Source organism: Bos javanicus, chromosome 20, assembly GCF_032452875.1.
Source record: "Bos javanicus breed banteng chromosome 20, ARS-OSU_banteng_1.0, whole genome shotgun sequence".
Lineage (NCBI taxonomy): Eukaryota > Metazoa > Chordata > Mammalia > Artiodactyla > Bovidae > Bos > Bos javanicus.
In genome coordinates this window covers 39,967,713-39,993,743 of record NC_083887.1, presented here as the reverse complement: position 1 = coordinate 39,993,743, position 26,031 = coordinate 39,967,713, and the positions used below count along the sequence as shown (strand labels likewise).

Below are 26,031 nucleotides of genomic sequence, written 5' to 3'. Positions count from 1 at the left end.
GGATCAAACCCAGGTCTCCCACATTGCAGGCAGACTCTTTACCATCTGAGCCACCAGGGAAGCCCTCAATGTTCAATATGGAGCGGGAGAAAAGGTTAAAGTGAAGGTCGATGATAAGCTCAGCAGATGTTACTGATCACAAACTCCACAAAAGTTCATCAGGGAAAGGTGGGCCAGATGTTGTGTAATTGGAGTGTGGCTTGGGTCTCAGCTCTGTCTCCCTAATTACCTGTCCCAAGTGAAGGCTCAAGAGGAATAGTGGAAGTGGAGTCCTTTCCTCTGGCAAGTCTGACTGTATGATGATCCGCATTCACCCAGAAACAGCTCCTCTCCAGGGCCTCCTCCCCAGCTCTGCCCAAGAACATAAGCCCCCTATCCCCACCTTCCTTCCTCAGCCTGGCACCCCACTGACACCTCACCTTCTTCTCACCACACTGAGTCCCATCTGCAGCAGCGTCCAACTTGGAGCGACAAAAGCCCTTCACCGAGCACCACAGTGTCTGGCAAACATTCTGGAAAACAAATATGAGGCTGAGCTTTTTTGTATTTTTCAAAACTTGCACAAAAGCATTTCTACAATGATGGTGTAATCTACACAGGTTCATCCACATATGCACAATAAATGCTACGGTTGTTACTGAATGTTATGGTTAAACTGAAACCTCAGTTTAAACTTAATCTGAACATTGTCATTACATATAAACAGTTGGCTGTAAGCCATTCTAGGCCATATGGAAATGGGAGATAAAACACATTTGCCAAGAGTTGAATTTCTATTTGTGTGGCATAATATCCACTGTTCAATGCCCTCAGGAAGGGTTCTAACTGTTGCTTCTTGATCTGCATAAAGGTTTCTCAGGAGGCAGGTGAGAGGAGGAGGAGTCTAATATACCCATCCTTTTAAGAATTTTCCCCAGTTCATTGTGATCCACACAGTCAAAGGCTTTAGCATAGTCAATGAAGCAGAAGTAGGTGCTTTTCTGGAATTCTCTGCTTTTTCTATGATCCAATGAATGTTGGCAATTTGATCTCTGGATCAAATAGTTCAAAGGTAATATTAAGGAGAGGTAATGAGAGATGGAATCAGGAGAGCAGTAATAAGAATGAAGAGACAGGACAGAGCCACAGATTCAATCACAGGTTAAATACCAGGGCTTGACTTATCACTTAGATGTTGAAAATAGAGAAGAATGAATAAGGGATAAATCTTATTCCTACCTTGGCCTCTGGAGGTGCTCAGCAACCAGATAGGAAATTTAGGAAAGGGAGCAACTTCAGGGATTAAGTTGGTTGCTATGGTGTCTGCAGGTGTGAATCACTGTGATTCTTGAAAAGCACTATAGCATTTTCTTAACCACCACCCAGTTGTAAAGGATACCAAGGAGGTGGGTCAAAGAATATGAATGATCTCAACTTCAATCCTTCTAGTTACAGACATCTTGCCATGAATAGAAAGTTTCCATTTCTGGATCTTTGAAAGTGAAAGTTTCTCATTAGCGTCTGACCCCTTGCGACCCCACAGACTATACAGTCCATGTAATTCTCCAGGCCAGAATATTGAAGTGGGTAGCCTTATCCTTCTCCAGGGGATCTTCCTAACCCAGGGATCGAACCCAGGTCTCCTACATTACAGGCAGATTCTTTACCAGCTAAGCCACAAGGATTTCCCAATATTTCCCTGGCCCTCCTTTAGTATGTTGCATCTCGAGCCCTGTACATACCCGCCAGAGGCACCTAGATACCCAACACTTACTTCTACTTCCTGGCAGAAGGTAGCATTGGGGCCATACTGCAGCTGGCATTGGTGGTGAACATCATAGATCACTCCAGGGGCAATGATGTTGGATTTCAAGCCTTTCTTTTGGGGGATGTCATCCAGACAGAACCCCCAGCCTCGGCTGAAAACAAGTGAATAGAAATGAGAGCAGTGGCTTACAATTTCCTTCTAAATGAAAGGTTTAGTTTTTCATTCAAGAAAACCTTCTATTTCTCTAGTGTTCTATGTCCTTTAAGACAACTTTATTTCTACTAGGTCCAAGGTAAGAGTTGTCTAAAAGTAAATACAAATCACAGTCCCACACCGTTTGCTCAGATGTGATCTAAGAAATATTTACAAGCAGTGGTAAAATGAAAAAAAATTATATTACCCTCAGTGGGGTATGGTGACAACTTCTGACTTGTCCTAGTCATTCTTGCCAGTCCCCCAGGGACTCAAACTCACTCTTGGGTCATAAAGAGCCCCTTTCAGATGACAAAAAGCTGAAGGAGGGTGGGGGGAGACAGAGTGTTCACCTGGCTGAAGCTGGAGGCAGAACCCACCTGGATGTCAGAGTCAGAGAGCAGAAGCGAAGTTACCTGTTACAGTTACTGTTACCACCCTGACATGACCTATGAGAGGAACTGAGGCTTTCCCAGGTCTTGGGTAGAACTCAAAGTGACTTCCGGTGTTCAGAGCCCTGAGTGAGGCTATGCTGAGATGCGCGGTCACTTACTCCAGGAAGCGAGTGATATAGTCCTTGCTGCACTTTGACCATGTCAGCGGGGCGGGATTGTACTGCAGCTGGCGGGACATGATGTACAGGTGCCTGCCCAAGGGCTCACAGTCGTTTTCCTTCCCGTCATGCTGGATGCCGAAGCTGCAGGGAAGCACGGAACACAAGGATATTAAAGAGGCAGGCATGAAACAAGAGGAAAACCACAGTTCCTCCAAGGTGAAAATAACCCACAGTGAGCCACCTTTGTATAGAAGGCATCTGATTACAAAGTGGGACTTTGAAGTTGGAGGGGGCTAGCTAATTTTCAACTAGAAAGCACAGGAATCACTTTAGGCATAGTTTTGTTCCAAATACACAACCCTGGGAGCCGTGCGGCTAATCCAAAAACTTCCGTTTGGCAGAAAGCTAAAAGCTTCCAGTTTGGCTTTGGCTTTCTATGAGACTACAGTCAGGAGGGCAAATCTTGCCTCCAGCTGTATTCTTTCTCCTGCTGTAGCAACTGCAGCACAAAAGAACAAAACTTCCTTTTGCTTTTTCATCATAATTCACTTGAGAGCATGAATGGCAAAGCCTATGGGAGACTTCGTCAGAAGCTGCAAGCTTGGAATGGATGGATTTCTCTCCAGTATCATACAAGTCCTTCAATATATGGACATTAGGGAGCACGCACAATCTAGTGGGCTCCCCAGGTGGCATGAGCGGTGAAGAACCCATTTGCCAATGCAGAAAACGTCAACAGATGTGGGTTTGATCTCTGGGTTGGGAAGATCCCCTAGAGAAGGGAATGACAACCCACTCCAGTATTCTTGCCTACAGAATTCCTTGGACAGAGAAGACTGGTAGGCTACAGTCCATGGGGTCGCAAAGAGTCAGACACAACTGAGTGACTAACACTTTTACTTTATCATTGTCTAGCTGGCTTGTTTTCCTTTTTTAGATGAGAGTTTGAGATTTGTCAAAAGTCACAAGCTAGTTCGTGACAAAGCTGAGTGTTCTGCAGATCTCTGTGCTCCTAAATCAGAGTTCTTGTCAGTGTCTCATTCGGTCGGCTTCCTGACCTCCATTGCCAGGGGTAACCAGGTGAAGCAGCCTTGAAAGGCCCTAAAATGCTTATCTGACTCCCACGGCAAGGGGCTGCCTGGGAAAGAAGCTGACTGAGAAGTGTCTGTTTATAAGCCGAGACCTCAGGATCACTGCCAAGATGCTTTCTGAGTCTCCACAAGACCTGTCTCTGTTGGAATCTGCTTTTTGGAAACTTGCAACCTGGTTGATCTTGGCTCAACTTTACAAATTTGAACAGAGGAAACTATGACCTTTTACTCTGCTGGTAAAATGCAATTCCTCTGACAGGAAAGCTCATATCTAACTTTAATAAAATCTCTGATCAACATTAGCAACTCTTGCAGAAAAAAGTCTTTGTGGGATTTAGAAATTTTCTTGTATTATTTTTAATGCATTAAGATGTTATTAACTTACTTACAGACTCTGATCACATTCCACATGAATACAAAATTCACACAGGAGTCACAGAATTAATCTACCAAGCTCTTTAATCACTCAATCACAAAGAATTTAATTCAATGAAAGTTTTTTGTTTTGGGGTTTTTTTTCTGAGCAGGCCTTTCCCAGGCTGTTGAAAATCCAGTCCTACCCTATTCATTAAGTATTCCACACGTTCACCTGTTTAATAATTAGGAAAAATCTTAAACAAACATGGTTCTAAAAATCGCCATTAATAATGGCTTTTCTAGGATCAGCCTTTCCAATATGACAAGCCAGATGTCTGGATCTTATATACTTTGTTAGTCACTTAATCGTGTTCAACTCTTTGTGATTCCATGGAGGCATTTCCCAGGTAAGAATACTGGAGTGGGTTGCCATTTCCTTCTCCAGGGGATCTTCCTGACCCAGGGATCGAACCCAGGTCTTCTGCATTGCAGGCAGATCCTTTACCACTGAGCCACCAGGGAGGCCTATCCTATATACCGGGTGACTTCAAACCTACCCTCTAAATACATCAGCTCCCCAAAAGCTCATGTTGCTCCATCTAAAGTTCTTAGTTCACTAAGCATTCCCCTCTCCAGCTCTATCACTCCTGCTTCCATGCAACAAAAGGAAAGCAAAGCTGCTAAACAAAGGTTCCTCTGGACATGTCCACTCTCTCTATATGAGGGGGAGTGCTAGAGTCATATGGGATCAGGGGTCAGTGAAAAATGAGAGACAGGAAAAATACATGAGGTCAGAGGGATGAAAGGTGTTTCCAAGAAGCTACTTCCTAGCAAGTGGAATGAACCTCAAAAGCAGTTTGGAGTAAGAGCCTACTACAGGCTGAAACAACTCACTAGCTGCTGAATTAGCCTGCTTTACTACACCTTGGTTTTACAATTCCTGCTAGATGGGTTTATGAAAATTATAGACATGAAATAGCAAGCTAAGTCACTGCCTGAATCTTAGGGTATCACTTGGTCAGACATTTCTTGCTTTTTACTATTCATGTTATGGTGGAGTAGAACCAGCAGAGAACAAGAACCATGAAAGTATGAATGTGAGCTTTTCTGACTCATTCAGGAAATACCAATTTGGCATATGCAACAAGGAAAGCTTTATAAGTGAAATAAATGGAATATCCCAATCCAGAAGAATGGGAAATACTGGATGGATGTGGTGTTGCAAGTGTTCATCTCTATCATGATATTTTCATTACTTCAAGGGAAAGGATGCTAGATCTCAGAGAGGTTTTTAAATTTCCTTCTGGAATTCCATCTTCATTTTGGTAATTCACCTATTAAGGGATGAGAGCTTAGGTATGGATGATGGATATAATCTAGGCTTCTCATAAATGGAACTTAAAATTTTTCTCAAAATAAAAATGCAATTATTTAGGCCAAAGCACCAGTTAATTAACTTCACTTTCTATTTTAAATCCTATGCAATCAGTGATGAAATAAACAAGTTTTCAAGATCAATGGAGTATCTTTTTTATTAAACTATAGTGACTATCTTAGAATAGTGGCTTATTATTCTTTTTCTTTTTCTGGCACCAGGCTGTTTCATTGATATGCCCAGTGTTTCTCAGTTTGGTCCACAGCTAGTTAGAACTTTATATCTAAAAAGAGAACTGAATATTTCGGAAGCATCTTGTGCTATAAACAAATTTCTCAGGGTACTCCTAATGTCTTCTCTTCTTCAGTTTTGTGACTTACCGAAGTATTTTTTCTGTCACTCAAATTCAAACTTATATGTCTTTCTTCAACTTTGTCTTTCTTTCCTCTTCTTTTTTGTTTTCAGTCATGCCACTCGGCTTGCAGAATCTTAGTTCTCTGATTAGGGATCGAACCGAGCACCCAACGGTGGAAAAGCAGAGTCCTAACCACTGAACAACCAGGGAATTCCCCAATTTTGTCTTTCCTATCAGTGACCCTAAACTTTTTTGCCATTTAAAAAATAGTGCTTTATTTAGATCAACTGTACATGGCCCAATGCCCTCTTTTAAAATTTTAATTCATTATATTTACATATTAAATTTATATTATTATATCATCATAGATTCAGATGCAAGTTGTAAATAAATAAAACAAAGAGGTCCCATGTACCCTTTACCCACTTTAGCCTCATGGTAACATCTTGCAAAACTATAATATGATACCACAGCTAGGATGCTGATGCTGATATAGTCAAGACACAGAACATTTTCACCTGGTGGAATTCCTCATGTTGCACTTTGTAGCCAGATCTACTTTCCAGCCCTCCCCCATCCCCTTCTTAAGCTCTGGCAGCCACTAATATGTTCTCTATTTAGATAATTTTATTATTTCACTAATGCTATGTAAATGGAATCTTACAGTATATAACCTTTGGGGACTAGTTTTTTTAACTGAGCATAATTGTTCAAAGATTCATCAAGGTCACTGCATGTATCAATAATTGGTCCTTTTTCTTGCTGAGTAGTATTCCATGATCTGGATCCATCACAGTTTATTTAACCATTCACCACATTGAGCTGAAACAACCCCTGGGTTGCTTCCAGTTTGGGGCTATTAAGATTAAGCTTCTATAAACTTTCATGTATAGGTTCTTTAAATATGAACATACATCTTCATTTCTTCTTGATAAATGCCCAGAGTACAACTGCTGGATCATAAGTAGTATCAGTTTACTTTTTAAAAACTGCCAAAATGAATTGAGGATAAAGGATCCATTCTTTGCACATAAGTGAGCACTTGAGAATGTCTTATCAAGCAAGTCTTCTCCACTTTTCTTCAACTTGGGCATACCATTGCTGAGAATGCCTTGAGCAATCATTTCTCAGTTTGATCCAGCTATATTGCTTGACACCGCTTGACTAGAGATGCTGCTGACAACAGTGACTTTATTCGAGGCCGCAAGGGACAGTCCTTCCATGTACCAGGACTGAGGGTGCCTATACATTTGCACATAAGAATAATTTTCACTTTGCCCAGTTATTATCAACATGCCAATAACTATGGCCTGGTCTTTTCAGTATTTTGTCCTCAATCTTATTTAATTAAAAGCAAGTCACTTACCCTCTCTGTATTTGAATTTTTGATAATTAAGGATACCACACTGTAGCACATTTATCTCCCAGGGCTTTTTGGTAAGGATCAAAGAAATCACAGTACCTAATCATATCTACTCATTTCAGATATAAGAAAATAAGCACAAAGAAGTGAAGGGAATTCTCTAAGGTAAACATATTGGCTGATGGAAAAGCCAGAATAACCACTCACATGTCCCAATTCTCAAGCCAATACTCTGGTTTAGTACTTTAGGTAAAAGTATTTTGAAAAGTTCCAATATTATATAAGAAAAATGGTGAGAAAGCCCAGACCAGAGAGGCCAGGCCTTAAATAATCTAGTCAGCAGGGCTCTTCCTAATGCCACCTCTTTTTCTGGCTGGACATTCAGAATATGCTCAGTGTTTTGCTTTCTTTCAAGCTAGTGGCCACATAACAGGTAGGGGTGCGGTTGAGCCATTTATATGACTCCCCACTCTGAGCTTCCACCTTATATGATGTTCTCTCATTACTGGTTAATAAATATGTCAATATATTAAGTTACAAATAAGCTAAGATCTTTCCTCCTGAGAACCTCTGATACTTAGAGAATTCAGAATTCTCAACATTCCTTTACTAAAAATTTCTGAAACCTGCCTTCAATCAATTGATCTAATCAAATTTATACATTTTTGTGACAATTCGGACTTCCTGTTAACTGGTGTTTGTTTGATAGTCTTTCCCAGTTTAAAGCAGTTTTCCATTATTTCTTTTTTTCAGTGTCCTCCTTTAATACACATAAGTACAATGGTGCAAACAATAATATCTAATTCCTAATGTTGGGAGGAGGAAATGGCAACCCACTCCAGTGTTCTTGCCTGGAGAATCCCATGGACGGAGAAGCCTGGTAGGCTGCAGTCCGTGGGGTCGCACAGAGTCGGACACGACTGAAGCGACTTGGCAGCAGCAATGTTGTTGAGAGAAGTCAATGACACAATGTGAAATGTCTGGCATAAAGGAAGGGCAAAGAATGTTAAGGTTTGTGACTTTTTAGTGATATTAATAACATCACTATTTCATAAGAACTAAATAGGAATTGGAGAAGGCAATGGCAAGCCACTCTAGTACTCTTGCCTGGAGAATCCCATGGATGGAGGAGCCTGGTGGGCTGCAGTCCATGGGGTCGCTATGAGTTGGAAGCAACTGAGCGACTTCACTTTCACTTTTCACTTTCATGCAATGGAGAAGAAATGGCAACCCACTCCAGTGTTCTTGCCTGGAGAATCCCAGGGACGGCAGACCCTGGTGGGCTGCTGTCTATGGGGTTGCACAGAGTCAGACATGACTAAAGCGACTTAGCAGCAGCAGCAGCAGCAAATAGGAATTACTACTCCTGAGTTAATCAATTAAGTTAAAACTGTCTCCTTGTTTCTGCTCACCTTGTTCTAACTCAGAGACTTGCAGTGGTCTCTATGATTCTGTGATGTTGATGGTACAAGGGGTCGGGCAGAGAAGACAGTGGAATATTGAACTTGTGTCTTTCCCCAATCCCCCCTCGCCACTTTACAGATGAGAAAGCAGAGATTTAGGAGGTAATTCTCAAGCCAAAACGCAACCTGACTCTCCTGACACCCTGATACTGATGCATGATCAGGAGGAGGAGATCTCAGTTTCCTTGGCCCTTTACCTGTGTCCGAGTTCATGGGCAACTGTGAAAGCCAAGGGGAGTCCAGAGTCTTCATTGATGTTACAACTCCGGTGAGGCTGGCACATTCCTGACAGGTGGGACAGCCCCAGAGTCTCACAGCGGTGATTGACACCTGCACAGAGGTCTTTTCTGAAAGCAAAGAACAGGGATGTGGAGGCGCCACAAGACACATCTAGGAAAAAAACCCATCTGGCCATGAATTCACTTGCAATATGGTCTGTAAAGCATGATTAAAATTGTTTTTAAAAGTCCATATAAATCTTAGGGAGCGATTTTGAATTCACTAGGATTATTCTGATTTTACCACTTCATTATTGAATCTCATTCACACCCAAAGAAATATATGAAAATACAGCAAATGTTTTAATTGAGTTGCTTTTATTCTTAATATCAGGAAGCCAAATTATATTATTTGACACACAAGAGAAAGGATTTGATTGAAAATTGGAATTAATCGAACTTTTAAACAGGGAAAGGACAATCATCAGTGGTTGAGGTTTTTCAAACACGAAATGCCTTTTTGGCCTTTCCGAGGTATATGTTCAAAAGATATCTGAGAACTTTTGTTCATTCATGAAAAAGGCAACTGGTCCCATCAATCCATCTAGAGATCAAATTCATGGTCTCTCCGGTCCCACCACCCTAACAATACTGCATATGGAAGGGGATGGACATACAAAGAAAAACTCCTAGGATCTCATAGGATACAAGGAAGTTAGGCCCCTAAAAAAACTGTCCATTGAGTGTCCATTAAGTATCCAGCAATAAAGAGGATAAAAAAGGGCTGGCAAAAGGATTGTAAAATATGGGTCTTACAGGTAAGGCGCATAAGCTCCCAATAAGGGATCAGCTTCACCTCCACTAAGCACTGGAGACAGAAAAAACATGCCTTGACATGAATCCACCAGCCCCATTTCACAAGGTGTGTTCACACCAAATCCACCTTGTACTGAAAGCTCCTCTATAGGGAACTCTGTTGAAGTGGATCTCAGTCTAGTCCTCCAGAGACCAGTTCAGCCCTCTCCTTCCCTCCCTTCCTGAGCCTACCTGCTCCTTCAGAGCAGAGATTCTCCACAGGGGGTGGTTTTGTTCCCCACACCCTCCTCAGGAACTTCTGGCAATGTCTGGAGACAGTTATGGCCATCACAACTTAGAGGAGGGTGCCACTGATATCTCATGGATGGAGGTCAGGGATTCTGTTAAATACACCCCAGTGCACAGGCCAGATCCTCACAGCAAAGAATTAGCCAACCCAAATTGTCAGTAGTGTTACTACTGAGAAATCCTGCTTCAGAACTTGAAATTCTCTCTATTGTCTAGGAGCTGGTTGAGGTTCATCAAAACTTGAAACCAGAACTCTGTTGTAAAGAAGAAAAATGATCATCATAAGAAGAAAAGGAGAACAGATCCTTTGCATTCTTACAGGGTGATAGTATGGCTACTGGGGTCAAGCTAACTGGATTTAAGTTCCTGCTATATCTGTTAAAAGCAGTGAGATTTGGGGCAGGTGACATAATTTATAAGACTCAGTTTCTCGATCTGTAAAATAGGAATGATAGATAGTAATGAACTATCAGGGTTGTTGTGGGGATTAAGTGGAATGATAATTGTTCTAACAGATATAGCACTGAACCTGGCCCATGTCAAATACCCCTCGAAAGCCAGCTATCATTAACTCACTCATTTATTCATGTGAAAGTGAGAGGTGAAACTATTCTGCTTTCAGAGAAAGAAGAGAGACACAGCTGAGACACAGCTGCCTGCTGGCCAATGCTGGTTCCATGATCCAGGGTTCTTTCCTAGAGCCAGGTCTTGCCTAGACTGGTCTTCTCGGGGCCACTTGCCTGGGTCCTCATGTTCTCTGGCTGCCTGCTGGCTTCCCAAAGCCCCTGTGCTTAGATTCTACACCCATACCAACCTATTCCCTAGGGAAGTTCCAATCAATACAGGTGTCACAAGCCCTGATGAACCTAATGTAATAGGTTTATGCCACAGACTTATTTTGGAACTTATTCGCAATCAGCCAAAAGAGTGATTCTGGGATTGAAGTTTCCGGTTAGGATAAGACAGATATTTGGATAGGGTGGGAGCTAATTATCATCCCTTGTAGATATCCAATGTACTCAGATAATCCTGTCAAAGGGACAGAGGACAAGCCAAGATGTTCAGGGGCAGACTGTCCTTCCCAGAGACAACAAACAGATACCCAGGGCCTTCCTGATCAAAAGGTTGGAGGGCCAGGCTGAAGGGCCTCTTCCACTCTACATCCCTGGATTCAGGATGTCTCTGAGTCTGCATAGGAGTACCCAGTGAAAACTTACTCTTCCCTCCTCATTAACAGCTTCATTTGTCTAGATTAAAATAGTATCTGTTATACAGTAGGTGCTCAAAAAATATCTATTGGATCAATGAGCACACATAGCCTTCCAAGAGCCTGGGTTGATTAGGTAAATTCACTAGGTTTTCACTGCTATGAGTCCTAGAAGTCCTGATGGTTCTTATTAGCACATAGGGTCTCTGTAGTCAGAACAAATAGTGTCTTCATGAGGGTAAAGGAGACAAAGGTGCAAGCAAATCACTCTGCCTATTCAGGGAAGGCCCTTCTCCCCATATTCTGTCTTTGACATCAGTCAGAGATGGAAGACTAATTTCTGTAGAAAGAGTTGCAGGTTTCAAAATTGGAGGAACTTTTTTTAAAAATAAAATTAAAGGATAAGAAATTCCACGGTGAAGAGTTATAGGAGACTTTAATGAGGATCCGCAAACAAGCTTACTGATTGTTTACAGAGCTGCACCGAGAAGCCAGTTTTAATGATGAAATCATCTCTGGGATAGGAACAAGCAGATGCAGTTGATTAACACAGAGAGCTGTGCACATTTAACAAGTTTACTAACTCCTCCCTTACTGGGATGGGAGTCAGGAGGTATCTAGTTCACAGGAGCTCCCTTTTAATGACCAAGAACAACAGAGAATAGAAGAATCTCATGAGTTTGAATACCTGGCAACCTTTTCACTTGCCAATCCCCCACCCGTCTTACCATCCCTGGCTCTGGGGTACCTGGTGAGAAGGACGGCCACATCATGATGGGCAGGGTTGAGGTCACTCTTGGGATTGATGCTCTTCTGCCACTTGCAGAAGCTGGACAGTGTCTTCTCTGCATGGTGAACTATTTTCAATCCTTGCTGGAGAAAGAAGAGGGAGAAATTGGCACGGGTGAGATTTCTGTGGTCAGGGTCCATCACATTAGGCCCCAAAAGCAGCCAAGTGAAATGACCTTTGGGTAGGTGCTCCTCAGACATTTGGCAAGAGTCTGGGGAGGCCAACATACTCCTCGGGGCCACTCTCCTGCTCTAAACACTATTGTTTCCATGACTTCCACTAAAAGAACATAAAGAGAGAACTGTAGGACAGAAATGATCACTGGGACAAGTAGGCCTTGAAGGAAAACTAAAAATATATTAGCAAAGACCAACATCTGTTTGATGTTCTATTTCTAGTAGTTCTTTGTTTCCAAAGTCAATATGATGCCAAAGAGGTATTTTCATTTCTAATCGCAAAGAGTCGGATACGACTGAGTGACTGAACTGAACTGAATGCAAAATGAATAGATTTTCAACAAAAAGCTCCTTCATGTCATGATGTATCCTGCAAGGATGAATGGAACATTTCCTTGTCCGTAGTCTCCATCTTGGTTTGACATCCATGGATGAAGGTCAGAAGGTGACACAATCTCTCCAGGCTTTTAACCATTTAGGATCATTGACTGTCTGACAACAATTAGGATGCTGGAGTAGATGGCCCACCCCACAACGTCAAGGGCTCCTGAGTCGTATCTAGCTGGCCCACAGTTACTATTGAAGATGGGAGGAGAGGGCTGGTTCCAAATTAACTGGATGAACACTTGTCAAATGAAGAAGAAAAAAGATAATCAGCCCTAGAGGGACTCCAGCTTAATTTGAATTTTTAAAGGAGAAATTCCTTTCCCCCACCTCATTTCTATGGAGTCTCTATATAGCCATCTCTTGTACAGGGTGGAGTCTACAGGGAGAATGATGACCTACATTGGCCTACTCTAATCTGAGTCTATTACTCTGGGCTCAGCCCAAGAACTTCAGGTTGTCTCTACATCAAACTATGAGCCTTTTTCTCTGTATTCTGTATTTTGATGAGACCCACATTCAAATTCAACAGGGCCTGAGAGACTCTGGTTGCCTGTTAGAAGCACTCCAAGGTCCCCCCATCTATGCTGATTGACTACCATAAATCACCTTCCCCTGATGAGAACACAGAAAGGTGGCTCATTGCTCATGTAAACTCACTGAACTCCTAGAGTAAAGAAGTTAAAGAGAAGAAACAGACTTCATGATTTAATAATCCTCATCATTAGCATCTATTAAAGGAGCTATGGTGAAGGAGGAGAGGTTCTTGGGGGCTAGTTGGGCATGGGGCGTCAGTCTCCTAGTCAAACTGAAGGTAGAGCAAGAACCCTTCTGGAAGAAACCTACCATAAAAAACTGGCCTGGTGGCATGAACTACAAATAGAAAGGAGGAAAAAAGGAAGTGAAGGTGGAGGGAAGAAGGAAGGGAAAGGAGGAAAGGAAGAAAGGGAAGAAGGAAACATTTATTGATCTTTATTTATATGCCAGATAGTTGTAGATAAATTCTCTTTTTAATTTAATTGCACCCTCTTAGTATTATTTATAGGCTTTCCTGGTAAGCTTAGCTGGTAAAGAATCCTCCTACAATGCATGAGACCCCAGTTTGATTCCTGAGTCAGGAAGATCCACTGGAGAAGGGATAGGCTACCCACTCCAGTATTCTTGGGCTTCCCTGGTGGCTCTTTGCTGGTGGCAGCATTATTTATAAAGAAAGTATTGCTATTTCCATTTTATAATAAGAGAAAATTAAACCTCAGAGAAGTAAAGAACTAGCAAAAGTTCGCCCAGGTCAGTTACTGAATCAAAGACTATGAGGATGAAGGCTCCTAGATGGAGCTGTGGTTCTGTTAATAACTGGTGACCAGCCTCGTAAGAACGATGCCTTACTCCCTCTCCTTCAGACAGGAAGGCAAGCTATAAAACCATCGACTATCACCAGATTGCTTTGAGGTTTGTTTTAAACTCACATTTGCTTGTTTGTTTGGGGGAGAGGAAGGATGTGAAAGACATACTCATTAATTAAAAAATAATGCCATTTTGCATCATTCCAAAGCAAATGAAACTGGCATAAATCTAATAAAATATGTACAGGATCTGTATCCAGAATATTACAAACTTTTGAGGGATGGCATGAGCCTTGATCTAAACTTCACACCTTACACAAAAATTTTCTCAAGGTGGACCACAGACCGATATATAAAATTAAAAAAAAAAATTATAAAACTTAAAAAAAATCAGGGGAAAATCTTGGGTCCCCAAGACTAGGAAAAAAGTTTAGAGACTGGATACTGATAAGGTAATTCAGAAAAGGAAAAATTGAAAAACTGAATCTCATCAAAATGAAAAACTTTTGTTCTGGAAGAAACCTTGTGAAGAGAATGAACAGAAGAGCTCCAGAGTGAGAGAAAGTATTTGTAAGCCAGATAGCTGTCAAGGTCTTGTCTCTAGAAAATCTAAAGATCTGTCAAATCTCAACAATGAAAGAACAACTAGAAAACAGGCAAAAGACATGAAGAGACGTGTCACTGAAGGGGATATACAGATGGCAAGTAAGCACAATAAAAAGATGTTCAACCTTATTAACCATCAGAGAATTGCAAACGAAAACCATAATAATATGGTGTTGTTGTTTAGTCACTCAGTTGTGTCTGGTTCTTTGCAATCCCATGAACTATAGCCCACCAGCCTCCTCTGTCCATGGGATTTTCCTGGCAAGAATACTGGGGTTGATTGCCATTTCCTCCTTTAGGCGGTCTTCCTGACCTAGGGATAGAATCTTCGTCTCCTGCACTGGTAAGTGGATTCTTTACCACTGAGCCACCAGGGAAGCCCCTTTCACCCCATGTGAGGTTTCCTCCAACTTCTCTGTTCTTCTACTTCAAAGACCATCATAATTTTCTGAATTAATCAAAGCTTTCTGAAAACTTTTGCTTTCAATTTGCCTTAGCAGCAAAACACCTCTATTGTAAAAGTATCATTTTAAAAAAAAATGGCTCTTGTTAAAAAAAAAAAAAAAGAAAGCTTAAGTTTTGAGTATCTTTTACAAATGACTGTGGGTGTAATCATAACACGGTAGTTTTTAGTGATCAACCCATCTTCTTTAACATAATGGAAACATGCCTTTGGAATTTTCGCCATAGACAAAAGAAACAAAGGAAATTGTGGACGATTTTGAAAATGAAAAAAAAATCTTAGAACATATCCTTTTACCAGGTTCTGCAGGAAAACTAGTATTTGAAGAAATCCTTTTCTTTTTGCTTTGCATTTAAGGTAAAATTAGGTACCTAAAGGGGTCACTAAGCCCTGGGAACATGACAGAGGAAAATCTGTAAGGCATAATGAGACATTCAGTTCAGTTCAGTCACTCAGTCGTGTCTGACTCTTTGCGACCCCATGAATTGCAGCACACCAGGCCTCCCTGTCCATCACCAACTCCCGGAGTTCACTCAGACTCACGTCCTTCGAGTCAGTGATGCCATCCAGCCATCTCATCCTCTGTCATCCCCTTCTCCTCCTGCCCCTAATCCCTCCCAGCATCAGAGTCTTTTCCAATGAGTCAACTATTCGCATGAGGTGGCCGAAGTACTGGAGTTTCAGCTTTAGCATCATTCCTTCCAAAGAAATCCCAGGGCTGATCTCCTTCAGAATGGACTGGTTGGATCTCCTTGCAGTCCAAGGGACTCTCAAGAGTCTTCTTCAACACCACACTTCAAAAGCATCAATCCTTCAGCGCTCAGCTTTCTTCAGAGTCCAACTCTCACATCCATACATGACCATTGGAAAAACCATAGCCTTGACTAGACGGTACTATATGCCTATCAGAGTGACTAACATTTTTTAAAGTGACAGCACCCAAACAATGGTAAGGATGTGATAAAATTGGGTCACTCACACGGCTGGTGAGAATGTAAAATGTACAGCCACTACGGAAAACAGTTTGAAGTTTCTTAAAAAAACTAAACCTGCAACCATCATATGAGCCAGCAACTGCATTCCTGGACATTTGTCCCAGAGAAATGAAAACTTACACTCACACAAAAGCCTGCAGTGGAATGTTTACAGCAGCTTCGTGCACGGTAGCAGAAGACTGGAAAGAACCCAAATGTCCCTCAATGAGTGAATGGTTAAATAAACTGTCATGTACCATGGAATGCTACTTAAGACTAAAAAGGGACAAACTTTCCATACACACAACTTGGATGGATCTCAAGGGAATTATGACCAATGAAAAAAATCCAGTCTCAAGAGGTTACATGGAAAAAAAAAATCTCAAGAGCTTACATAGTGTACGATTCCATTTATATAACATTCTTGAAACGATAGAATTAGAGAGATGTAGAACAGATTAGTGCTTTCCAGGATTTAGGTCAGTAGGCAGAAGGGAGGTATCAAAGGGTAGCATCTTTGTAATGAACTGTTCTGCACTGTGGCAAAGGTTCCAGAAATCTACACATATTAAAACTGCATAGAACTGAATGTAAACAGACAAAATCAATGTGCATGCTCAATCACAGTCATGTCTGACTGTGCGATCCCATGGATTGTAACCTGGGGGGCTCCTCTGTCCATGGGATTCTCCAGGCAAGAATACTGGAGTAGATTGTCATTCCCTAGGGGATCTTCCCGACCCATGGATGGAACCCAGGTCTCTTATGTCTGCTACAGTGGCAGGCGGGTTCTTTACCACTAGGGTCATCTAAATGCTTGTAAAACTGGTGAAATCTGAATGAGAGAGGTAGTTTGTATGAATATCGATTTATTGGTTCTGATCTTGCACCAAATGTACAAGATCTTATACAAGATGTTACCCTTAGGGGAAACTGGGTAAAGGGTATAAGGGATTTCATTGTAATATTTCTTACAACTATATGTGAATCTACAATTATCTCAAGAAAGTTTTAACATCTTAAAAGTAACAACTGGCCCCAACCAAGACTAGAGGGTTGCAATAGATCCCATGAGCTGCAGCACACCAGGCCTCCCTGTCCAATACCAATTCCCGGAGTCCACCCAAACTCATGTCCATTGAGTCAGTGATGCCATCCAACCATCTCATCCTCTGTCGTTCCCTTCTCCTCCTGCCCTCAGTCTTTCCCAGCATCAGGGTCATTTCAAATGAGTCAGCTCTTCACATTGGACTCATCATTTTCTAAGAACTTACACACCAGTCTACATGTGTGTCTGTTTAAGGAAAAGTGAATGTCTACAAATATCCACTCTCCCTGGATACTGAGCCAAATTCAAGCGTGAGCAAGGACTGGGAGAAACAGTCATCTTCCAGACCCTGCTGCACAGACTCTGTCTCCAGTTTTCCCAGCGTACTATGAGTCCATTTCCTTGAAGGGCCTTCAGAATTATAAATCCAGTCCTCTCATTTAAACAATGAGGAGATCCAGGTCTTAGAGGGGAGGACTTCAGCCAAGTCAGAGCTGGTTTTGGCAGAGCAAGGTTGGAATGCCAGTTTTGCAGCTACTAGTCCAGGACTGGTGGTTTTCAAACTACTGAAGTTGTTCAGTTTCTCAGTTGTGTCTTTACTCTTTGGGATCCCAGGGACTGCAGCACACCAGGCTTTCCTGTCCTTCACCATCTCCCAGAGTTTGCTCAAACTCATGTCCATCGAGTCAGTGATGCTATCCAACCATCTCATCTCTGTCGTCCCCTTTTCCTCCTGCCCTCAAATCTTTGCCAGCCTCATGGTCTCTTCCAATGAGTTGGAAGACACTTCTCTAAATATTTTGCTTTGAGTAATTGGAAAGATTTAGCAATTCAAATATTGATGGTTATTGTTTATTTATCTCCCCCACCTCACACTCCCACCACCAGGGGAGACAAACACAGACAGAGACCCTCTACTTCTGAGACCCCCTAGCTCTCCTTCCTCTTCTTACTCTCAGGCCTGTTCTTGGGTAGCTCTTCTTCTTTTTGGCTCATTGCTATTAATAGTTCACTCTTGATCACAGTTTTATTTTGGGTATTCACCTATACACTACTAACTTTCAAGTCTATATCTCATTCCCAACCTCCCCTAGAGTTCAAACTCATGGACCCAAATCTCTTGATGGACACACCCTTCTGGCTTGCACCACAGATAGCCCTAACTCCACATCCCTGACCCTCTATCTCCCTGTGTTAACCTGCTATTCTTCCTGCATCTTCTTAGTTACAGGAATCACCATCAAGTCGGTGTCCTCCTATTGGTCTCCTCTTTCTCAACATCCCAGTTTGTCATCACGTGCTGTTAACTCAACCTTCTCTCCATCTTTACTCCCAACTGTCTGAGTTCAAACCCTCATCATTTTATTCTTGAATTAATTCTTGCAGCATCTTTTCACTGTTCTCCTCCTTTCTTCTTTTTAAATCTATCCTCCTTGCCATCACCAGGTTGATCCAGCTAAAACCAAAGTCTGCTCATATCACCAGGCAAGACTTGAGACCTTTCAAAGTCCAGCCTCCAGGAAGCCCTCCCTTCATGTTCAACCTCACAGTTTGTGTTCCAGCAACATTCAAACTGCCTGTGTTACCATTTGCCCCACCCCCGAACATATGTTCTTTCTCTCCTTGCTTTCTTCAGGCTGCCTCCTCTGTCTAGAAAGCCTCATTTCTCTCCTTATTTATTCCCTTTAACTTACTCAACATCCATTAATTTTTAAAGACTCAACTGGGACATTTCCAAGAAGTCTTCCCTGCCTCCTCGTCTGGAGGAGTTTTCTACAAATATGTTGTGAGCATCTTGGTTCACAGCATTTGCTGCACTAGCTTGAAATGTTAAAATTGTGTGATGTTACTCTCAGAGATTTCCGAGAATCTGCCTTCCAGATTATAAACCTCAGTTTAGCTTGAATAAAATTCTTTTTTCTCTTAACTTAGTAGTTAATTGAATTTTTGTCAACACAAGAAAGAAAAAAAATGTTAGAGCCCCAAGTCTACCCCCAAATTGTGCTTGTTTTCTCCTTATTGCCTTTGCCAGTTCCTCTAACAGCCATAGCAAGTGCAATTAACTGAGCTGCTGGTCATTTGTAGCTCGGTACCTTGCCCTTGTATATAACTTTCATCTACAGTGTGTGGCATTTAACACAAGTTAAGTTCCATGTTACTACTTTCCTGTTAGATGTCATGACTCTTGCAGGAAATTTTAATTGAGCACAACTTTTTTCAGCCTCTTCATCTCCAAGTCTCATAAGAGGCTAAGTTCAAGAAATATTCAGTTTCTTGAATGCACGTGATCCCAGGAGCCATGGTTAGCTATGCCTCAACACCATGTAGCTCTCAGCATGCACACAATACAAAAGAGCTTCAGAGAGAGAACACTGATGCACAATGAATAAGGGGAGACTTGTATTAAATATTTCCTACAAAACATCCTTGTCATTATCTGCACTTCTCAAAACAAACCCCCATCCACTCAATTTTTTTTTCCTATTTCCTTTGTAAACAAAAATAGATTTCCATTTTTGTTCCTTCATCATTTTTTTCTCACCTCATTTTCTCAGCCACTTCAGTCCAATTCACTTCTCACTTCCCCTTTGCTATTCATTTGAGTATGTGACCTGATTGAACAGGGAGGTGACCTAGAGGAAGTCAGCAATGGCTTGCAGAAATAGTCCCAAATGGGAGAGAGAAAATGATTTTGCAAGAACGTGGCTTTTATTATAAGTTGTCCTCTTTGTAATCTCTCTCATTATAATGAAAAAAAAAATCATGTATTGATTTCCTAGAGAATTTGTGATTCACTGCAGTCTGATCATGCTCTGCTAACCAGGCTTAGGTTCTTAAAAGAAAGTGAACAGGCAGAGAAAGAAAAGCAGTAAAAAGTTTAACCTTAAAACTTCCAGTGTTACCTAAGGAATAACTCATCTGATGGTCAGAGGAAGAGATACTTGATATTTTTTAAAGTGGTGAGTGTACAAATTCATTGCCCATATTTTTTGACATTTATCTTGAAAAAGCAGCAGTTCTACAGATTACTACAGATCCACATGTCACCCTGGGGACAGGGGAGGTCACCAGTCTGAGTTGCCAAAGTCAGCAGTCTTTTAACGCCAGAGTATCAGAGAAGTGAATCCAACACTAAATGTGGAGAGACATTCTCTGTGCAAACAGACATCTCCTTCCTATTTGTCAGGCCTGCTGCTCCTTCAAGCCAGCCTGACACCCCAAGGCCCTACTTCTCAATGGCACAGTGACCTGGGGCCATGTGGCTGGCTTCATCCCAACTCACTCCACCCCCAGCTTTGGCTCTATCCTGTCCTGAAAAGAAGTCTCCAGCTTCTAAAGACCCTATTCATCTCCTTCAGGTTTTTTGTTTTCCATCAAAGACTTTGGTACAATCTCCTCATCTGTGAAATTAGTATAATAGTAACAGTTGCCAGGGTTGCTGTGGGACCTAAATGATGATGACGACGATGATAAGAATGAGAATGATACTGACAAGTAACACTGATGGAATGGTTTCTACAAGCCTGACTATGCTGACCATTATGTGAATTAACATGTTTGATTCTCACAGCAACACCAGGAAGTAATCATTCTTATCCCCGTTTTACCAAATGAAGAAATGGAGGCACAGACAAGAAACCTACCAGGGCTTATACGGCTAGGAAGAGGCGGGAGTAACTATAAATCTGTGCTTGCCATGATGTCAACTGCTCACAGAAGCAGGAGGGAAGAGAGCAGTCCCTGGCCAACGGTTGAGCAGGGAGGTCACTGAACAAGTTGGTCTTAAGTGGAAAGGACTAAAAGGCCAAGTTTGAGTCTGAGTCCCTGAGAGACAACAGGACTTCAAAAGATAGGATAGGGTCATAAAGTGAAGATGAGAGTTTGATTCAGGGCTGGAGGGAAGCAAGACAGGAAAGAGAGCAAATTGGTTCATATGTGAAGCCACTCTGATTTCCTGGCCCATGATGCCTTAAAAAGCATGGCAAAGTTTCCAGCTCATGGTTTTGTGTATGTGTGTTTCCACTGGTCTTAAATATGACCCTCTATTCCTTGAGATGTCTCTAGGATGCTCCAAAATGAGTATCATGTCAAACTTACCCTCAAAATGTGATGGAATTCCACAGGGGTTTTCACATGGCAGTAACTGAGAAATAGAACCCTGCTCCAGTAATCTTACCTGGAAAATTCCATGGTCAGAGGAGCCTGCTGCTGCTGCTAAGTCGCTTCAGTTATGTCCAACTCTGTGCGACCCCGTAGACAGCAGCCCACCAGGCTCCCCCGTCCCTGGGATTATCGAGGCAAGAACAGCAGAGTGGTTGCCATTTCCTTCTCCAATGCATGAAAGTGAAAAGTGAAAGTGAAGTCGCTCAGTCATGTCCGACTCTTAGTGACCCCATGGACTGCAGCCCACCAGGCTCCTCCGTGGGCTACAATCCATGAGGCCACAGACAGCCAGACACAACTGAGCACTTGTGCAACTGACACAGAGGAAGTGTATTTTCCATATGGAGGTTAACCACCAAGTCTCTTGAACCCAGCACAGAAAATGAAAACCCAAATGGTGTGAGCTGCCAGGCAGGATTTTGAATAAGGAAGAAGAGAGTCATAGGAATTCACTGATGGCAGAGACCTACCTCTGTGTCCCCCACCTCATGTCTCTCTCCACAGAGCCCCAGAGCCATCTCTCTAATGTTTCTCTCTCCACTTCATCTCTCAGTTTGGAATCATCCAGAAGGTTTCACAGGATTAGATCCATATCCCATTAGGGGTCATAGGCTTGTCATGACTTGGCCACTGTTGACCCTTAGCTTCACCCACTGACTGCTCTCACTCATTCATTCTTTCCTTTATCTAGTCTAAACCAGTGGGGCTGAGTGGTGAGCAACACCAGTCCCAGCCTCTGCACATAAGTCCCACACACTAATGCAGGAGAGTGCATCAGGCCAAGAGATATAAAATTATAACTCAAATAGGTGCTACAAAGGAGAAATGCAGTGCTGTGGAATTATATAATAGAATATACTGGACATGGATCTCAAGGAAGGCTTCCTCAGCCAAGTGACACTGGAACTGAGATCTGAAAATGAAGGTGTTAACTAACTGAACTCCACAAGGAAGACAGACTGAACAACAAGATGAGCAGTAGGAGAAAGCATGATGAATAGAAAACTATCACTCTATCCTAACAGCAAGTGGGACACAGTAAGAGTTTAGAGAGGGAATCAGGAAAACACTGGATTGTTTTAAATCAGGAATATGCTTTGGGAAGGAAGTCAGGAGAGTAGAGATAATCAGATTAGCATTTGGAGATCATCCTGGCTACAATGAGAAAACAAGATCCAAAGGAATCCAAATAGAACAGAAAGTATATACAACTAGAACCCAGGGAAGAGACAACTGGTCCTGAATTTAAGTGATGTAAATGGAGTTGGTCAGAGAAAACTGGCAGTACCTGATGATGGGCTGGATTTGGGGTGGAGGCGGGAGGAGGAGGGATCATGGACAACTTCTAGGTTCTTAGCTCCTACAACTGGATGCATGTTGATGTCACACACAGAGACGCACAACACTAGAACAAGACCAGGTAGGAATGGAGGTGGGCAGGTTTTGATTGGCTATTTTCTCTCCTGCCTCCAGTGCAATCACACTGTTTCCTTTTTTCAGAACAAGTGACGTCAGTTTGAAGTTTTCTACTTTGTGCGTTTGTGCAGGAGATGCTAAGCTCCTTAGAATCAGGAACTAGGACTTAGATTTGTGTTCGTACCTTCAGTGGCTAACACAGCATTTGACAAAGAGTTGATGCACCACCACTGGCTTCTCATTTACAGATGAAGAAAAAGGAGGGATGCAGCCGTGATGGGACTTGCTCAGTTACCCACGGGATAATGACAGAGTTGGGATGATGACAGAGTCAGGACTCGAACTCAAGTGCCCTGCTCAAGAGCAGTCACCTCTCAACACCTCACACTCAACTTTCTGCCTGTGGTGGCTGCTGCTGCTAAATCGCTTCAGTTGTGTCCGACTCTGTGCGACCCCGTAGACAGGAGCCCACCAGGCTCCCCTGTCCCTGGGATTCTCCAGCAAGAACACTGGAGTGGGCTGCCATTGCCTTCTCCACTTGTGGCTGCTACCTCGATGTTAATTAAGGAGTCATTACTGCTCTTTCTTGGGCTGCTCATTAGTCCAAGTTGTGAAGAACAGCTCCAACTGTTTTCCGAGAATCAAGAAAATGGGAACTGTTAACCACAATGCTCCAGTGGGCTGGCAATTCTGTTGTCAAACTGTGAACCCTGTGCCACTTGGAGATTCTATAAAAGCTTGAATGAGAAAGACATTTCGCAATTGGGACAAAGGAAGCTGTGGCTATTTTACAGCAATTCATGTGTGTCTCGTTGCACTTGCCAGATGAGGATGGAAAGAAAAACAATGTAACTGTGATAGGGCCAAAGAGGTAATGACCAATCAAGTTTTTTCAAAGGATTCCACTGGCAGTGACACTTCGGTGTCCTTGTTTCCTGAAAATGAAGAGTTGCAGGGTTCAAAGGGGTCCAGTCCATGGAAACCACATATTGAGCTCCTACTAAGGCTATTGTTGAGACTGTGAGGGTAAAGGTTTTTCCTTTCTACACTCAGGAGAACCTTCCTTCCCCCCACTGCCACAACCATGGCTAAGCATGCATATATGTTAGACCATTTTACAAGAGTGAAGATTTGCCCTACAAGATTAGTCAGTCAGTTCAGCTGTTCAGTCATGTACAACTCTTTGCAACCCCATGGACTGCAGCAAGCCAGGCTTCCCTGTCCATCGTCAAATACTAGAGTTTGCTCAAACTCATGTTCATTGAGTTGGTGATGTCATTCACCATCTCGTCCTCTGTTGATCCCTTCTCCTCCTGCCTTCAATCTTTCCCAGCATCAAGGTCTTTCCTAATGAGACAGTTCTTCGCATCAGGTGGTCAAAGTTTTGGAGCTTCATCATCAGTCCTTCCAGTGAATACTCAAGGTTGATTTCCTTTAGGGTTGATTGGTTAGAACTCCTTGCAGCCCAAGGGACTCTCAAGAGTCTTCTCCAACACCACAGTTCAAAAGCATCAATTCTTCAGCACTCAGCTTTTTTTATGGTCCAACTCTCATATCCATACATGACTACTGGAAAAACCATAACTTTGACTAGATGAACCTTTGTCAGCAAACTGATGTCTCTGCTTTTTAAAATGCTGTCTAGGTTTGTCATAGTTTTTCTTCCAAGGAGCAAGCATCTTTTAATTTCATGGCTGCAGTCACCATCTGCAGTGATTTTGGAGCCCAAGAAAATAAAATCTGTCACTGTTTCCATTGTTTCCCCATGTATTTGCCATGAAGTGATGGGACCAGATGCCATGATCTTTATTTTTTTAATGCTGAGTTTTAACCCAGCTTTTTCACTCTTCTCTTTCATTTTCATCAAGAGGCTCTTTAGTTCTTCTTCACTTTCTGCCATAAGGGTGGAATTGTCTGCATATCTGAGGTTATTGATATTTCTCCTGGCAATCTTGATTCCAGCTTGTGCTTCATACAGTCTGGCATTTCACATGATGTACTCTGCATATGTCATGAACATCTGTCTATAGTTCTTCAGGTACTCTATCAGATCTAATCCCTTGAATCTATTTGTTACTGTATAATTATAAGGGATTTGATCTAGGTCATACCTGAATGGTCTAGTGGTTTTCTCTACTTCTTCAATGTAAGTCTGAATTTGGCAATAAGGAGTTCATGATCTGAGCCAGTCAGTTCCCAGTCTTGTTTGTGATGACAATATAGAGCTTTCCCAACTTCAGCTGCAAAGAATATAATCAATCTGATTTCAGTATTGACCATCTGTGATGTCCATGAGTAGAGTCATCTCTTGTATTGTTGGAAGAGGGTGTTTGCTATGACCAATGCGATCTCTCGGCAAAACTCTGTTAGCCATTGCCCTGCTTCATTTTGTACTTCAAGGCAAAACTTTCCTGTTACTCCAGGCATCTCTTGACTTCCTACTTTTGAACTCTAGTCCCCTACGATGAAAAGGAAATCTTTTTTTGGTGTTAGTTCTATAAGGACTTGTAGGTCTTCATAGAGGTGTTCGACTTCAGCTTCTTTGGCATTAGTGGTTGGGGCATAGACTTGGATTACTGTGATACTGAATGATTTGCCTTGGAAACGAACAGAGATTATTCTTTCATTTTTGAGACTGCACCTAAGTACAGCATTTCAGAGTCTCGTTGACTATGAGGGCCACTTCTAAGGGATTCTTGCCCACAGTAGTAAATATAATGGTCATCTGAATTAAATTTGCCCATTCCAGGCTATTTTATTTCACTGATTTCTAAAATGTCGATGTTCACTTCTGCCTTCTCCTGTTTGACCACTTCCAATTTACCTTGATTCATGGACTTAACATTTCAGGTTCCTATGCAATATTGCTCTTTACAGCATCAGACCTTGCTTCTATCACCAGTCACATCTACAACTGGGTATTGTTTTTGCTTTGGCTCCATCTCTTCATTCTTTCTGGAGTTATTTCTCCACTCTTCTCCAGTGGAGAAGCACTTCAGGCACCTACTGACCTGGGGAGTTCATCTTTCAGTGTCATATTTTTTTGCCTTGTCATACTGTCTGTGGGTTTTCAAGGCAAGAATACTGAAGTGGTTTGCCATTCTCTTCTCCAGTGGACCACATTTTGTCAGAACTCTCCACCATGACCCATCTGTCTTGGGTGGCCCTACATAGCATGGCTCATAGTTTCATTGAGTTAGACAAGGCTGTGATCCAATTGATCAGTTTGGTTAGTTTTCTGTGATTGTGGATTTTATTCTGTCTGCCCTCTGATGGAAAAGGATAAGAGGTTTGTGGAAGTTTCCTGATGGGAGGGACTGGCTATGGGGGAATTTGGGTCTTGCTCTGAAAGGCAGGGCCATGCTGAGTAAATCTTTAACCCAACTTTCTGTTGATGGGCGGGGCTGTGTTTCCTCCCTGTAGTTTGGCCAAACTATGGTAGGGGTAATGGCAGTAATGGCAATTATCAAGTATAATTTTCTTCCAAGTTAGTCAAGCATAATTTTCAAAAACTTAAAAACATAATTCTCATACAGACATATGGTGAGCAGATGTTCAAGATTTACTTAACTCACTAATAAGGAGATAAGCAAGATGGCAAAACTGGATTGAAAGCAGATACTAAAAACTGAGGCAATG

The 26,031-nt window shown here is 42.2% G+C and overlaps 1 protein-coding gene across 1 annotated transcript in view; it reads right to left on the bottom strand.

Annotated features, from left to right (window-relative positions):
- Positions 1–26,031, bottom strand: part of ADAMTS12 (ADAM metallopeptidase with thrombospondin type 1 motif 12) — a 391,363-nt gene that overhangs the window by 156,730 nt on the left and 208,602 nt on the right. The window contains exons 6-10 of the mRNA XM_061393780.1: positions 11,777–11,901; positions 8,697–8,846; positions 2,493–2,636; positions 1,754–1,898; positions 420–512 (exon numbers count right to left, since the gene is read on the bottom strand). Coding sequence (XP_061249764.1) covers positions 420–512; positions 1,754–1,898; positions 2,493–2,636; positions 8,697–8,846; positions 11,777–11,901 — 657 coding nt within the window. The remainder of the gene's footprint in view (positions 1–419; positions 513–1,753; positions 1,899–2,492; positions 2,637–8,696; positions 8,847–11,776; positions 11,902–26,031) is intronic.